Source organism: Lucilia sericata, unplaced genomic scaffold (assembly GCF_015586225.1).
Source record: "Lucilia sericata isolate MDLA Ls3-8-SP2 unplaced genomic scaffold, ASM1558622v1 Contig000154F_arrow, whole genome shotgun sequence".
Classification (NCBI taxonomy): Eukaryota; Metazoa; Arthropoda; class Insecta; order Diptera; family Calliphoridae; genus Lucilia; species Lucilia sericata.
In genome coordinates this window covers 117,179-133,916 of record NW_023994185.1, presented here as the reverse complement: position 1 = coordinate 133,916, position 16,738 = coordinate 117,179, and the positions used below count along the sequence as shown (strand labels likewise).

The following is a 16,738-nucleotide window of genomic DNA, read 5'->3' as shown; positions in this document are numbered from 1 at the left end:
TAGGGGGCGTGGTACTTCCTATATTAATTAAATACAAAAATTCATATTTTAGAGAAACGATTAAAGGTAGAATCCTCAAATTTTGCACAAAGAGCTTTGACATTAATGAGAATATTTGAGAAAAAATGGGTGGACTTCAAGACATCAAAAAACATTTTTTGTTATTTTTATTTCGTGTTAATACTTTGAAATATTGAAAATTTTCATCTTAGAAAATATTTATATATTTACGCTTGTTAGAGCCAGATTTTTTCACACATATAAGCAAGCTAATGTGTAAAGGTAAAATTCAGACATAAATAGATGAATGGTTGCATAAATGAATTTTGTATATTTGATAATACATCATCCTCGTCATCATCATCATCATCATAATCTAAAATGTAGTTTTTCAATTTATACATATATATTTTTTTCTATTTCGCATTTTTGGTAACAAAATACATTTTCATATGATGGAAAATTTCCATAAATTGTTAAATTTGCATAGGAAATTGTTACAATAAATTGCAGCATTTTGTCTGTATCTTTCATTTCTTTTGGCCCGTTTACATAATATTTGTTGGCATAACATTCCCACTAGATAAAAATTCATACAAATTAAAGAAAACTTGTGCTTTTTTCCTTGACGGCATAATTAAATTAAAGGAAACTACGTTTTTTTTTTTATTTTCTTCTAAAAGATGCGAAAGATTGCAATGAGAAAAAAGAAATTGTAATGAAAACTGAAAGTGAATTTAAATAAAGCGGAAACATTTTGCTTTTTTTTACAAATTGCCTGCCATATAATACATTATATATAGTTGTAACGTTCAAACATACACGCGTGCATTTGTAATTCATACTTGAACTCTTGGTAGATGATCATAATGACGATGACTCTTTTCTTTTATATTTTAGTTACTGGTTAAAAGTTAAATGTTTTATGGGGTTTTCTAAAGAAAATGTTATAAAAACATACACACACACACTTACTAAACATACATTTATATTAAACAAGAGAAGTAATAAATATATTAAGTATTAAAGAGTTGAATATTAAGTAAAATATACTATTCTAGAATATAAAATATTTAAAATGTTAAATCTTTGACTATCCCCTAATAAATGTATTAAAGTGGTTGAATTGATAATTACGTAAAAAATGCAGAGATCTTCAATAACTTTTGAAAGGCACAATACCAAATCAGTTATAACTTCGAAACAAGTCTAGTAAAAATCGATTGACTCGACTAGTGCCGTCAAAACTACAGATGGACATAAGTAGATCTGTTTAAAATTTTATCGAAATGGAGTCTACGAGAATGAAAAATCAATTCAGTAAAAGCCAATTATTTTTGTACTATAAAATCTTAACAATTATTTTAAATGATTTATCAATGGTCCTACCTACATACATATAAAGTGCTAAACCTAACAAGCATCACTCATTAAAAGGGAAAGTATCACATTTACACCATCATAACAATCCTTGTTAAATACTTAATGTAGTATTTTGTATGGCACTGTTCAGGGATGGAACATTAAAATGACTAAGGGTACCAACAAAATGTGTACTTTTAACCCAAAATTTAAACAACATATTAGTTTAATAGTGAGATAATTGTATTACAATCTTTAAGGTTTTATTGAAATTATTACTAGGCGACGCTAAAGGGTAGTGTTCCATAACCTCTACTCTATTTGATACCAAAGGTAGGAAGGTTACTTTTTATTTAAGACGAATTGTTTAGTTTTACTGAATGTCGAATTGCTTTACGGTGACCTTTTTTATCCACTGGGTGACCATTGCTGAACCGTTACTTAACTTCCGAGATGCAAAAGCATCACTTCCGTTTACAACCACGCAGATGGGGAGGCCTCTCTCAAGTTGGTAAAAGCACCTAGAGTCCTATTCGGTAGACCGAAACACGAATCCACTAAATAAGCCGAGGACTTTGGTCTTACTCACAGAGAACACACTGTGGTAAATCTGGTATGAACAGACTTTTCCCTGAACATACCTGGACAAGGAAGGAAAATTCAATGGTAGCACTTGTATAAGATGCCTTTCATCCATCATCATTCAACCTAACACACTTCCCATTCATCTGACACACTCATAGAGAACAACATCCGAAACACTCACTCTAGGTATACGGCGGGTGAGATCCGTATACCCCTACATTGATCCTATATCATATACACTTAACACCAACTCATTTTCAACGCTTAAACCCACAGTCACTCCTCTGTGGGGTATCTGTTGACTTCGGCAACAGCATCGAACTTATCCCGAATTGTAGGTTCCACCGTGCACCAGTCCTTTAACCGACAATTTCTCTTCCCGCGAATTTGGGTTTAAACCATAGCCACTACGTGGATCCCGAAGGAATCTCAACTAACTGGCCACCCTTAGTACAAGATTATGTGGTTCTTTGGTTCGACCTCATGTCAAATCATTTCAAGGAAAGGCTGAGTTTATAGTCCCGACAGGCTAGAGGACTGCAATCACACCAAGATAGGGTCAAGGTAACATGCCCTCGGGGGACTAAGTACACAAAAATTCTGTACGAAGAAGATCTACAGCGGAATTTCGACTTTGAACAACGGTGAGACACCTCCAATAGAATGGAGTAACGATTGGGTTGGATCCGATAAGCTGTACTTACAGGCAGATCCAATTGTTTTTCAGGCGGTGATCAGAAAGATTTTGAAAACAACGGAACTGATACTAAAACATATTATTTTGGGGTCTGAAATTATTTTGAGTCCTTGTAGCAAAGACTTGATGTGAAGATCACAAAATGTCTAAGTTCCCTTATAGTGTTTTTAACGAAGCACTGTTTAAGTATTTGGCACAATACCAAACCGGTCTTTTGCAGGTTAAGCGAGGAAGCTGAAGGTATAGAAATAATTGATCAGAATAATTTTGGATACAGCTTTTTATGATCTGGACTGTTTCACAAGTATCGAATAAGAGACCAATCCAATATATTCATATGACTACAAGTATGTAGACTAAGATATTCTGATTTGATATGATAAAGATACGATTCTAACTTTTGTATTTTGTATTCGGCAAACTGTTCGACACCCCATTGAAAGCCTAATCTTAAGCAAAATCCAATTCCGGACTATAATCTTCTGTTGGCCACTGATAATTTAAAAGTGCTACTGCATCACACTTTCCTTTAAAAACAACTGTACTCAAAATCTTGCAATTGTACCCTAAAAAAAACTACAATTTCTGCCTCAACTTATATTTGTATTTGTGAAATTTGGACAAGATTTTTTCGCAAAAAAAGTTCTCTTTTGAACACTCATCATAATGTTAAAATATTCAAGGATATTTTTTTGTTTATTTTGTTCTTCTCTTATGGTTTGCCTACACATATTTACATTCACTTTGGTCCTTTTAGTTTAGTTTTCACATATTTTTTCAGTTTATTCTTCGAGTTTATGTCCGGCCTAGAAAACTTGAACTGAAATCTGTGTGTAGTGTCCTATGCTTTATTATATGTATACATACATATGTAACTATGTATATTTTAATGTATGTTTAAGTGTGTTTTGGTATAAGTGTGTGAGTAAATGACCCTGCAGTTTAGGTATCTAAAGAGAAATTTAATTGACTCAGATTTACTTCCACTGGTGACCAAGCTATAGAACACTTTATAATGTTAGGTTGAAAGTGATTTCTTTTTAGATTACTTAGACTCATTCAAGTGGCGATTGTTTTCCATCTTGCTTACTTAGAGTCACTTACATAATTGACTTTTTTGTGCATACGATTCTGAGTTATAGAAACACAATTCTGTAGATTAAATCAGTCCTTTAAAAAAACATTGATTCCTTATAAAACTACTGGGAAATATGTATGTATGGGTGTAGTATAAATTTAAGTTTTTATTTTCCATTGCCAGTTGACTGCCGTTTGGGTTGAAATGCATTTTTCATAGATTTTTTTCTGTGTTGTTTGTTTCAATTCTTTTCAACAGTTTCTTTACATGTCACATAATTTTTGTTTATGTTGTTGTTGTTGCTATTTAAGTTTTGCATTGTTTTTGTTGCATTTTTTAGTATAAGAACTGTAGTTAATTTTGTATTTCCTCTGGCTGTTTGTTCTTAGATTGACTGTATCCTTTTTTAGCAGTTAATTTTTTCATAAATATTTCAAAAAAAACCCTGTTGTTTTGTTTCGTGTTGAGTGAAAATATGAAAATGAGCACAAACTTATGGTCGTATTTAATTGGCCTAAATTTAAATGCATATTTTTAGTTAAAGAAGAAAATAAGCATATAAATTATTTTTATGGGACGAGATTTGTAAAAGAGGAGAAAAAACGAACACTTGCTAAAAGATTAAAAGAGAGTAGTTGTAAGAGAGAATACATAATATGTAGTTGAAACTAGTGGTCGGCACAAAGAGGGCCTGTAGCTTATTATGATATTAGACACTACACGAATTTCTTGAAAACTCAAAGGTATGTAATTCGTTGCTAATTGTGCGTTAGTGTTGTTTTTGAAATAACCAAATATAATGAACATCATTATGACATTCTTGGTCCATTGACGGACCTCATAGGAACGATTAAAATCGATTTAAATTTTTACTTAGCTTCTATTAAGCAGTTTACTCTCCAATAAACATATTACTTAGATTGAACAAATGGTCTTCTAAAGTTTACGACTGATATCCTTCTTGATCACTTGGGGTCTGTTAATGTTTCTAGAATATCGTTTGATATGTTAAATATCCGATAATCACGATGAGCCTCGACAAAAGTTTATTTTACGTTATATTGCAAAATATTGAAAAACCAGGTTTCTATTTGATTGTATAAATTTTAAGTGGATACGTCCATTATTGACTCTTATTGGACCACTTAGTGAAGGTCACTTAAATAAATGGATATTCAGATAAGATCCAAATTAGGAATTTCTTGTAAAAAATACATTTTTCTACAAAAACTTTTAAAATGTTATTCACTATTAACACAAGTCCCCATAAATGACTTTTGTTAAAAATCATTTAAATGTTCGGTAGGTAACCCCAATATCGTCTGGACCATATTGTATTCTAAAGTCTAGACTATAACCTATTCGATAGACTAGACTATAGTTCATTTTATAGACTGGACTGTAGTTTAGTTTATAGTATGTACTACAGTCTATTCATAAATCGGGAAACAAAGTATATTATTTAGTCTGGAATATAATCTACTTTATAGTCGGGTGTATAGTTTAGTCTAGTTTGTACTACAGTATAGTCTATAGTCTGGACCATAGTTTAGTCTATGACCTGAACTATATTAGTATATAGTCATGACTACAGTATATTTTACAATCTATTCTATAGTTTGGACTTTTTTATACAGAAACTATAATGTGGACTATGCTATAGTTTAGTCTATAGTCTAGACTATAGTTTAGTTTATATCCTAGACTATAGTCTAGAATATAACCTGACCTATAGTCCAATTTATAGTCTAGTATACAGCGTGGACTATTGTATATTTTATATTCTAATCCATTGTCCGAACTATATTCTACTTTAGAGTCTGAATTATAGTTTGGTCAGAAGTATATTCTTTAGTTAATTTAAAATCTGATGATAAGATGTTTCGTATTGGAAATTTGAATTATGGAATAGAGACTATACTAAAAATTTTTTCAATATCTATTATAGTTTCGGAAAAAACGCAGTTTTTGTAATAGAGAGTAAGTCTTTACTCTTATATAAAATATAAAATTTTTAGGGGATTATAGTGCAGATAATGTGAAATATATATCAGAAGTTTTATTCATATCGGGCAATCTTAAATCGTAAACTGTGGAGGTCAAAGGTCAAATTTTGCAATATGTATTAAGAAATTCTTATTGAACACTATTACAATATTATATATCGGTCTTATATTATAGAAATTGTAGAAATCAATAGTATATAGTCCGATATTTAAAATAACAGTAAAATAATTTAGAGCACTTGAGAACAAGTCGCCCGATTTAGAAATTACTTTATTTCGTTTAGATTTTATATGTTTTAATGAATTTCACTCTCATTCGCATGAGTATTACTTTGCTTGCCGACCACTGCTTTAAAAAATAAATTGTATACAATTGAAAAGGTGGCTAAACTGATTCATGTTATACATAAATATTCTTTAATTAAAGAAGTGATCTGACCTATAAGGCCTCAACGTAGGAGCTGAAGTTTTACTTTACAGATTTCTAATACAATCCTGAAAAATGTTAAGTAAATATATTTTCATTTCTTTGTCTTGAACATATTTTTGATTGTGGTCATCTCATGCTCGTAATAATAATAACAATATTATTTATCATAATAAACTTGCTATTAAAATCTTAATTAAAGTCATTGTTATAATATACATTGTATAAATACTATTATTAAGAAAACACTCCCAAAAGTACATAAAGCAAATAAAGAACATTTTATACAATTAAAACGAATGCCATAAGACCTTATATAAAACCCCAAAAGTTACTTAGTTACTGGCTGTAAATACTATATTTTTGCACACAATGTTAAAATGAGTGTAAATGTTTGTAGCCACCAGGGTGTAGGGTATTTATAATTAAAAATTTATCAACAAACTGGTGAAACAATTGAACAAACAACTAAACGTTAAGAAAGCCAAGCATAAGCGTACTAAGTACTAAAAACCCAAGTATGGTTTTTAGTATAAAACTGCAGAAAGTGTTTAATGAATGACCTTTAACACACTTTTAATTCATGAAATTGCTTGGAAGATGCCAAAAACAAAAAAATAAGTACCAAAAACCCCACTATAGGAGAAACCACAAAACAATCACAACAACTATTTCGAAGAATGGAAAAAAATATTTAGCTAAAACTAAAACTGTGGTCGTAGGAAAAATGCACTCAAAAATTTTTAGAAAAAGAGTATTTAATGGTGAAATACGAGTACAAACGAGGAAAAAAGAAACAAAAGTAAAATATTTTTATGTAACAAACAAGAAAATATATAGTGCGGATAAGACAGGGACGTAGTTGGATACAATATAATACGATAAGTTTTTGATAGACCTACAAAATCCAAAAAAGGGAAATTTTCCGGGCCCGATTCTGGATACAGAGTTTATGACAAATTTTTCGTAAATAGGGTATAATCATAGATCGAAAAAAAATTTTAAGTCAAAAAATGGTTTCAACAAAACAGGGTTTTGGGATATCTTAACACAGTATATGAAGAAACTACATTTTCAGTCTTTTTGCCGATGTTGTATCAAAGGCTTATCTTTTTACTTAAAAGTAAAGGTTAAACCTTAATAATATCTAGTTCCTTTTATACCCACCCACATATATGGATGGTACATACATTGATTTTATCATTCCCATAATGTATTCTGTGTCCTTGTAAAATTCCGAGACGATCAATGAGGGTATATTGATTTTGTCACTTCGTTTGTAACACATCGAAACATCACTCGTAGACCCCATAGAGTATGTACATATATTTTGGGTCCTAGTGAAGCAGTCCAGAGTATCGGATAGGAATCGTATCCGCAACCAACAACTGACATTCTAGCACACTATCAACTAGCACCCAAGATTAGATTCCGAATACAATTAAATAAACCATAAGCCCCAGACTGATAGATTGCAAACTACCAACATGCACCCAATATAAGAAATGTTTGGTATTGAAAATGAGCAATAACGGTCCACGACATCTTCTAGCCCTTACAATTCAATTAAATAAGCCTTATGTTGATCTCACCGAAATCGTGATACAAATTCGCACAAGATAGTTTAGAAATTATATTGACCCCAGGCCCTATATATATTAGGAAGATTAGCTGTGAAATTCGAAATAAACAAGTTTTATAATAACCAAAATCTTTTGATCGAATTTCATGAGGATTGGACCATACTTGGCTCTACCCCCAATATTACCCTTCTGACAAAAAATATGCCAATTGTCACTCAATCTTTGGTATTAGGATAGAATTCAACAACAAAGTTTTCTGTAGAGTAGATCCATAATTGGCCCAAGTCCCTTAAAGCACCTGTTCAAAAATTACTTTTGAATTAATGACACATGTTTTGTTATTAGGTACATAAGACGAATAGAACACTCTTACTAGTGTTCTATAGATGAAATAAAAAGTAGATTTTTCGTTTTATTAAAATCAGATTTTTCGACTTTTTAATATCGCCTTTCTACGACTTTTCGACCTTTACCCATTTTCTCGACTTTTTTCGATTTTTTGTCCTTTAGACTTTTTCCGAATTTTCCCGTCTTTTTTTCGATATTTATTTGCAAAATCTTTTTTCTTACAATTATTATTACATTGTTAGGACAAAAAAGTTGACTTCGGTTTTTTTCAACAAAAAGTTGATTCTTCTATTAGTTTAAGGACGATTTATAGAACCCTAACTCTTACTACTTTAACATCCAAAATATCGTAATATTATGTTTGAATGAATCCTGTTTTTCAGCCTATTATTCAGCCTATATACGCCATGCCCCGGTATTCATATATCTTCTCATAAATTTTTTTCGGAGCTATCGACTCTCGGGATATAGGAATGTAAATTTCTATTAGTTCTGAGCTATCGACTCTCGGGATATAAGAATATCAATTTCTATTGGTTCCAAATTTATCAACAAGTTTCGGAGAGTAGTAGGAACAAAATTTTGTCTATTTAGTTATATGTATTTAATCGATATAAAAATCCATCTACAGATGTATATGAAAATGTGATGTAGTTCAGTTTCCTTTTGGGACTTTTGGACCCTGTATCTTTAGTAAAAGTTTGCATATTTAATTTACATAAAACTACTTTGCTCTTTATTTAAAACTGTAAGATAATAGTGAAAATTCGGCTAGATAAATGCTTTAAATTTCTTCTGTGAATAAGGCCGATTAGCACCCGTTGGTTAACTCAAACTATGCTTGGTTCTCGGTCTAAATATAATTCGGCGACATATGTAAATAATTTGCCTCTCGGTCTGTTAACAACTAGCCATGGGGAAAAGAATTGTTACGGATGTAATTCAAAATTAGGATTTAGTATGAAGTTAGAATCGGTCGATTGTTTAATATGTTCGATATCTGTTTTCAATAGAAATATGTTTATTGTGTTTTCGTCGGTAATATTTTTCTCTGGCATGAGCTATATCTGTGTGAGAACTAATTACTGAGGACATTGGCATTATCCCCAGATTCTTTTAGATCTGTTACGGTCAAAACAATTAACTGAAGTACGCTGTCGTACATTCCTCTTGCTGGTTCGTTTTCAAACCTTCAGAGCATAACGAATTTGCGTCATCCCATATGAAAGTTTTTACAGCTAAATATTGGTCTTCTGATATCAGAGATTCTATTAAAGTTAGGTGCAGATATACAGAGTTCTGTACATATTAATAGATATATACAGGACTCATTAGATTTATTCTGTTTAAGAAATTCAACAGAAATACTTTAACATACTGCATGGTGAAGTTATCACAATGTACCGAATGGATAAACCAATAAAATTCGGATCGTACAAAGTAGAACCTTTTTTCACATTTTAACTACCACCCTGTCAACCCAAAATATAAATTTGTTCATGTATTTGTAGAATTTAAAATACCTAAACAATATACCGGTGCAAAACTAAAACAATGTCTTTAAAACGGACTTTACAAACTGAAAAAATGCTTACAGGGTGGAGTCCTCTTTGATTTACGTTACATTATTTCTTTTTTTTTTCAAAACTTACCCAGCTGGATAGGCCAACAGGCCACTAATGGGTGAACAATCCAATGCTGCATTGCTGCATACTGTGAGTCCTAAAACTTTTTTAAGTTTTATCTGTAAAGAAAACGAGATAGAAAAAACATAAACAAATAAGTTAAAAGTATTACATTATATGTATTTGAATATATTTATATGTTTTTGGTATAATTTATTGACTAGAGCAATTAATTTTAAATATTTATATGGAAATATATAAAAATGTTTAATTGTAAACTTGTTTATTATTTCAAAAGCAATTTTTTGTTTAATAATTTGTTATGACTTTTTTAAAGCCTGTTATATTTTATGCGGGGCATAGGGTATGATTAGTGAGAGTTTCTTTTGGTGACACTCTGTCATATATATAAGAGTATTTCGCAAAGTTTAAATCAAAAGTTAATTGGTACTAGAGTTGTATGTGTGTATCAGATCATTAGATCTGAAGTGTGTACTTAGGCCATTATTGGACTTGTTTGCTGTCCTATACCAGAGCCTTTGGTGGGAAACCACGAGCTCTGGACTGACGGACTAGAATACTACTAACTAATCTATTGGAGGTACCCAATCAGATTTATAAGTTTTCTCAGAGATCAGAAGGGTGCCTATAATTCTCGTTTGTCATACAAATTACAAAAATATGTCTCTATGTCAGACTGTCTCTATTGCTTTTACGAGACTTTGAAAGTGTTAGTTCAACGTTGTAGCTGCTGCTCAACGTCGTTGTTGTTTGTTTGACACAATTTGCATATAAAAATATTAAAAAGATTTTTTTTAACCTAATGGACAAATGTTGACTGCATATTGACTTGTTGTATTTGGTGGCGGTTGACTGTTTTTTTTATTTTATTTATTTGTCGTTATTGTTGTTTTTATTGAGTCTACATAAAGACAGGGTGAAAAATATTGCAAAAACAGTAAAAAAAAAGTGCGCAAAAAACAAGTTGTTAACACGTTTTACAATTCAAAATAAACAAATATTTAATGTCAATATCGATTCATGTTTTATGCATTACACAATATTTTTATTTTTGTTTTGATTTTCTAATGCATTTAGTTTCTAAACCAGATAATTGAACAAAATTTATATTGCAAAACTATAAATTGAAAAAGTTTGTTTTTTCAATAATGCGTTAGTAATAATAAAATGTTGGTATTAAATTATTTAAATATTTTCAAAATGTTTGAAAATTAACAAATGAATGTTATGGGAGTTATTTAGATTAAACATAATAACTACCGGGGTCAAAAGTACAATTTATTACCCATTGTGATAAAAAAAATATTGAATTATCGAAATGTCTGTCCGTTTTTCTAGATGCTTCATGCTTTCGAAATCTGTGTTATTGAAAATGAAAGTAAGAATGTATTATAGGGCATGGTAGATCATGGGATATTTTACACCCATCTACTTATCTAATTTTTAGATAACTTGCCAACATTTTTGTCGAACTAATTTTGATTAGGTCTAGAAAAGTTTAGAATGATTTATCTATATACAAAACATGCTCATGTTGAATTTTATCCGGATATAATAATTTAATAACGAATTAAGTGGTATTAAGTGATTTTCAGAAGTTAACCTTATATAAGAGCTAAGACAACTTATGGACCGGTCCGAAAAAAAATCCGTTTAATATACAAAATACACATTTATGTTAAATTTTATACCTATGTATAAAATGTAGTTTAAGTAATTTTCAGAAATGGTCCTTATATGGTTGTTGTTACCAGTTATGCACCAATCAGGAAACAATTTCGTATAATGATTTATATGCAGAAAAAGATCAAGTCTAATATTACTCCAATAGCTTTATTAATCAATGCAATATGTGCGTTTAGGTGATTATGGCAAGTGGACTTTATATAGGAGCTATGAGCAATTAAGGGCTTATCCGGAAAGGTTTCGCAGAGTGATTCATATGTACACAAAACATATTTTATCAAGATATCTTTATTTGATATTGAAATATGTGCGTTTAAGGGATTTTTTTAAGTGGACCTTATATAGGAGCTATTACCAAATATGGACCAATCCAGAAAAAATTTGGTAGAATTTTTTTATGCCTATCCCGAAAAAATTTCGTAGAGTGATTTATGTAAAGACAAAACATATTAGTGTCGAATTTTCTCAAGATAACTTTATTTGACAATGAAATATGTGCGTTTAAGTGATTCTCAGAAGTGGACCTTACATGAGAGTTATGAGCAATAATGGACCGATCCGAGAAAAAAGTGGTAGAATGATTTATATGTACACAAAACTTATTCAAGTCGAATTTTATCCCTATAGCTTTGGAATTCGATGAAATATATGCGTGTAAGTGATTTTCGGAAGTGGACCTTATATGGGAATTATGACCAATTATGGGCCTATTCGAGGAAAATTTCGCAGAGTGATTCATATTTGGACAAAACATGTTTGTGTCGAATTTTATCAAGATAGCTTTATTTGATAATGAAATATGTGCTTTTGAGTGATTTTCGTAAGAGGGCCTTATATGGGAGTTTTGACCAATAATGGACCGATCCGTAAAAATTTTTGTAAAATGATTTGTACGTACACAAAACATATTTGTGTAGACTTTTATCCCAATAGCTTTAGAATTCAAAGAAATATATGCGTTTAAGTGATTTTCGGAAGTGGGCCTTATATGGGAGCTATGACCAATTATGTGCCTATCCGGAAAAAATTTCGTAGATTATTCACGTTTAGGCAGAACATATTTGTCTACATTAAAGTTATTTATGCAGAATTTCATCGTGATATTAGTGTTTATAAGTGAATTTTGATCATTAAGTCAAGTATGGGAACTAGGTTCAAATGAGGCCCGATCATTACGAATTTAAATTTATATAAAACTATGTTTTGCTGATCAAAAACTCTATTCGGGGGATACAGTTGTATTGTGGCTAGGCGAAATAATGGACCGATTTTAACCAAATTTCATCAAATTATCTTGAAAATTGCGATTTATATCGTGCGCACAAGGTTTAAATAAACACACAGTGGGACGGACATAACTAAATCGACTCTGAGGGATTCTGAGCCGATTAGTATACTTTAAGGTGTGTGTAGGACCTACTATAATGGTGTAGGGTATAAAAACGACAAATTGGTCTTTCAGATGACATAACAGATTTTATAAATTAAGGTCTTTTTGCGCTGTTATAGCGTCGAAAATATGATAAAAAAACGGGTTTTTATCCAAATATGTGACACGAAATCTGGAAGACCCAATGTGATGGATAACTTTTGGGGACATATTCTGACTCAGAGCTGCTCAATCCTTTAGAAAAGTATACTTTGGTCTTTGGGTTCAACATTTGATTGCCCATAGTCTCACATATTTATAATAGACCGGTCTATTGACTAGACTATTGGCCAGTCTGTTATCTAATCTAAGTTGTCTATTGCTCAGTTTATTGACTAGAATGTGAACCAGTCTATGGACTATTCCATTGACTAGACTGTGGACTAGACTATTGATAAAGCTAAAGAATAGTCTAAGGTCTAATATATTGATAATTTTAGGGACCAATCTACTGATTAATATGTGAAATAGTATGTTAACTAGTCTATTGATTATTCTATTTACTAACATATTGATAAATGTACATATAAATTAGTCTTTTGACTAACCTATGAATTAATCTTTTGACTTACCTATGGTTCAGTCTAAAGACAAGTCTAGAATCTAATCTATAAACTAAACTATTGACAAGTCTATTATCTATTTATCTATTGACGAATCTCTGACTTAGTCTTTGGACTAGAGTAGTCTATGGATTAGTGAATATATCTAATGTTGATTAATCCATAGTGTTTGAAGGGAATTAGATGAGATTGGAGAGAGAGCTCTAAGCACTGCGACCCTATTTTGGATCTTTTGTGCAGCCCATGGGTTCACCATAACAGGTTTAATTCATGTATGAAAATAACAGTTTTGATTGGTGAGAGGTTGAATATATACTACGGGGCGAGTGTTGCAGCACTTTCTCGACGAGTCCTTACTGTTGGACAATGGCACAATATATGTTCTAAAGTTTCCTCCTGACAGCCACAAAATCTGCATACCTTCGATATGGCGTTTCCTAGTATGAATTGATGATATCTGAGACCACAGTGTCCCGTGAGTAGTACCGTTAGTATTCTGAGATCAGTTTTGTTAAGCGATAACAGCTTTTGGGATTTTCCTCTTGGTATGTTGTTGCTTCCCAGTGGCGAGCAAATTCTGATTCAACCCACGATACGCATCTTTGTCTGACATAACCTTGTGGGATACTAAAGAATGGTTCAGGGCCGATAAGTGGACGAAGAGCGTTTCTATTTGCTAAGCAGTCCGCCCGTTCGTTGCCAGAATGACCTTCATGGCCGAGTACCTAACATATTGTTAATTTGTTGTTTTTACCCAGTTCGTTCAATAAGGATTTGAAGGGGATTTCGTAACGAAGTTTATTATAATAAAAAAAGTACCTAAAGCATCTGGGGTACTACGGTAATTATTTTCGTTAAGCTTCGACTCATCGATGTTTCAGTAGTGGAGCTTTTAACATCAACTAATTTGGACTCTACGATACTGGTAACATTGGATTAATGACAATCTCTTTGTCAATCATCGGATCTTTATTGATATTTTATACATTTACTAAGAAAGCCAATTAAAATACTATTTATTAACCTGTAACCCCAATGTATCCCACAAATATCAACATTAGTTGCGGGACTATTGTCATTTGTAAATAATAAACCCATAATTTGCTAATCAATTATGTTACGACTGAATTAATGGCAACTATTTTGTTAGTAAAAGAATGTAGTTGATGGGTCATTTAGTGGATTAAGAGGGGCTATATTTTTAAGCGATTTCTCTGCCTTTGTCCCAGATCGACCATGTGTTTTATTTTGACTACCAAGCAGACTACTTTTGACGGGCAAGTATATCAAAAAAAGGTTTCCCGGTTAAACGTCACCTATTCTAGATTTGCTTAAGAATCAGTAAGAAGTGCAAAATGTGTTCCAATCAGCAAAAAGTGACAGATCTAAATAGAGCAATTAAGAGTTTTATTTAAATAGGATTAAATTTAATTTAATTAATTAAACTAATTGCTGTATTTACATTTATATTTTTAAATAAAATATTTATTATTATTTTATTTTCATATTTAATAAATGTATACAACACATGTATGTATGTATGTAATACATATTTCCTTGTAAATCTACATGTATGAGGTTACACATACATATCTACGAGATACATAATTTTAAACATTTGCTACTGCTTCTTTTTAACACTTTACGGTCAATAACCATTATAATTATGCATATTTATGCATGTATGTGTGTATCAGTAAAAAACTCTTTAAATATGTTAGTGTCTCTATATTTGTATGTAAGTGATGACTGACAAATATATGTAAATGTACATTTTTTCATATAAAAAAGTTAAAAAAATTATTAAAAGAAAGAAAAGAAACAAAATGTAAAACTATTATTCATGGCATAATGCGATGGTACAACAATTGAGGTTAATAGACAGACAAACGGACGGACGGACATAACAGACAACCGGCAAAAACTTAAATCACTTTTATTGTATACACTACCAAAAAAAAAAAAAGAATCATTTGCCTGAATAAATGCGAAAAAATAGCAAAAATAAATTTTATGATTATGATGACGCTGAAAAAAGTTTATAATTTTATTATTATTTTTTTAAGTTTTCTTGCTTATTATTAGTTTTTGTTAGATATTTTGCTGATGTATTATTAATTTTTAAAATTGTTGTTTTTTATTATCAACTAAATCGTGATTTGGTAGTATTATCGCAGATAATTGAGGCATAATGAACATGGCATTTTTTTGGCTTAAAAGAAATATTTTACAATCTCATTAAGTTTAGCATTTAAGACATAAGGTCAGTTTTATGTGATGATGACTTGATTGAATTTATGAACTTTTTAATTTATTCTCTTAGATTCTAACAGTTTTACAAAGTTACCAATCTCTCTTTTTTTGATAATAATTTTTATACTCAAATGAATTCAAGGGTCAATTGTGGATCAATTCTTATGAACTAAGGAAAAGATGTTTTGATCCTTAAAAAACAAGATTATATCAAACTATTAGACTCATATTTTATGAGTGTAGAAGTAATTATCTGGAGGAGGCTTTATATGGAAGCTGGGGTCAAATATCGCTCATTGTCCGCCATATTTTACAATATAATTTCGGGGTTCATAAAACTATTTTTGCCGCCAAATTTTAGCACGATTACTGCGTGATGAACATAATTACGACTATTATAACAATAATAACTGTATTCCGGGAGGACATTAATCTTTTAGCCCATTTTCAATACCAAATAGAGAATATTTTGGGAAAATGTTCAACTCTCTGGCTACATCCGCTAAGGACCTATTTTGCCTATATCTGGGCTTGCGAGAAGTACATATATAAATCCCATATCAGTAAGAGGCCGGATGGAATGAAATCCACACCAGAAGCAACATATATTGTAGAGGGAAATAATTTTTTAAAAGAAAGGTGTAGAATACACCAGATCCGAAAATATACGTCTTATGTCTGACCTGTTGATGGAAACATCTTATATAGCAATCTATGAAATGAATTATCAACCAATATTCAGAAACTTTGCATCATAGACATAGTTCCTTAAAATTTGGCTTCAGTATTCTTGAAAAAATGAAATATTTGTACTAAAATCGCGTCCCAGATATTTGGATCTAATAACGGTGAAAGTGTGACAAAAACAGAAAAAGTGTTTTAGCTTTTTACTCCCCTCCTCACATTCCTTATAAATCTGTTCGTCCAATTTTGTATAATTGTTAGGGAAATCTGTGTTTCCACTAAGAAACTTTTCGTTCTGCTTTTGTAATAATTATTTATCATAAAAGTGCCAACTGATTACTTAACATATCACAGGTAAACTAGCAGATAATCTATTATTCTATATACATAT

General features: G+C 31.0%; 1 protein-coding gene across 3 annotated transcripts in view; it reads right to left on the bottom strand.

Moving 5' to 3' along the window:
• LOC119601311 (mitogen-activated protein kinase-binding protein 1) overlaps positions 1-16,738 on the bottom strand; it is an 81,661-nt gene that overhangs the window by 19,935 nt on the left and 44,988 nt on the right. For all 3 annotated transcript variants that reach the window (XM_037952150.1, XM_037952152.1, XM_037952151.1), the window contains exon 2: positions 9,739-9,830. In XM_037952150.1, the coding sequence (XP_037808078.1) occupies positions 9,739-9,830 (92 nt within the window). The remainder of the gene's footprint in view (positions 1-9,738; positions 9,831-16,738) is intronic.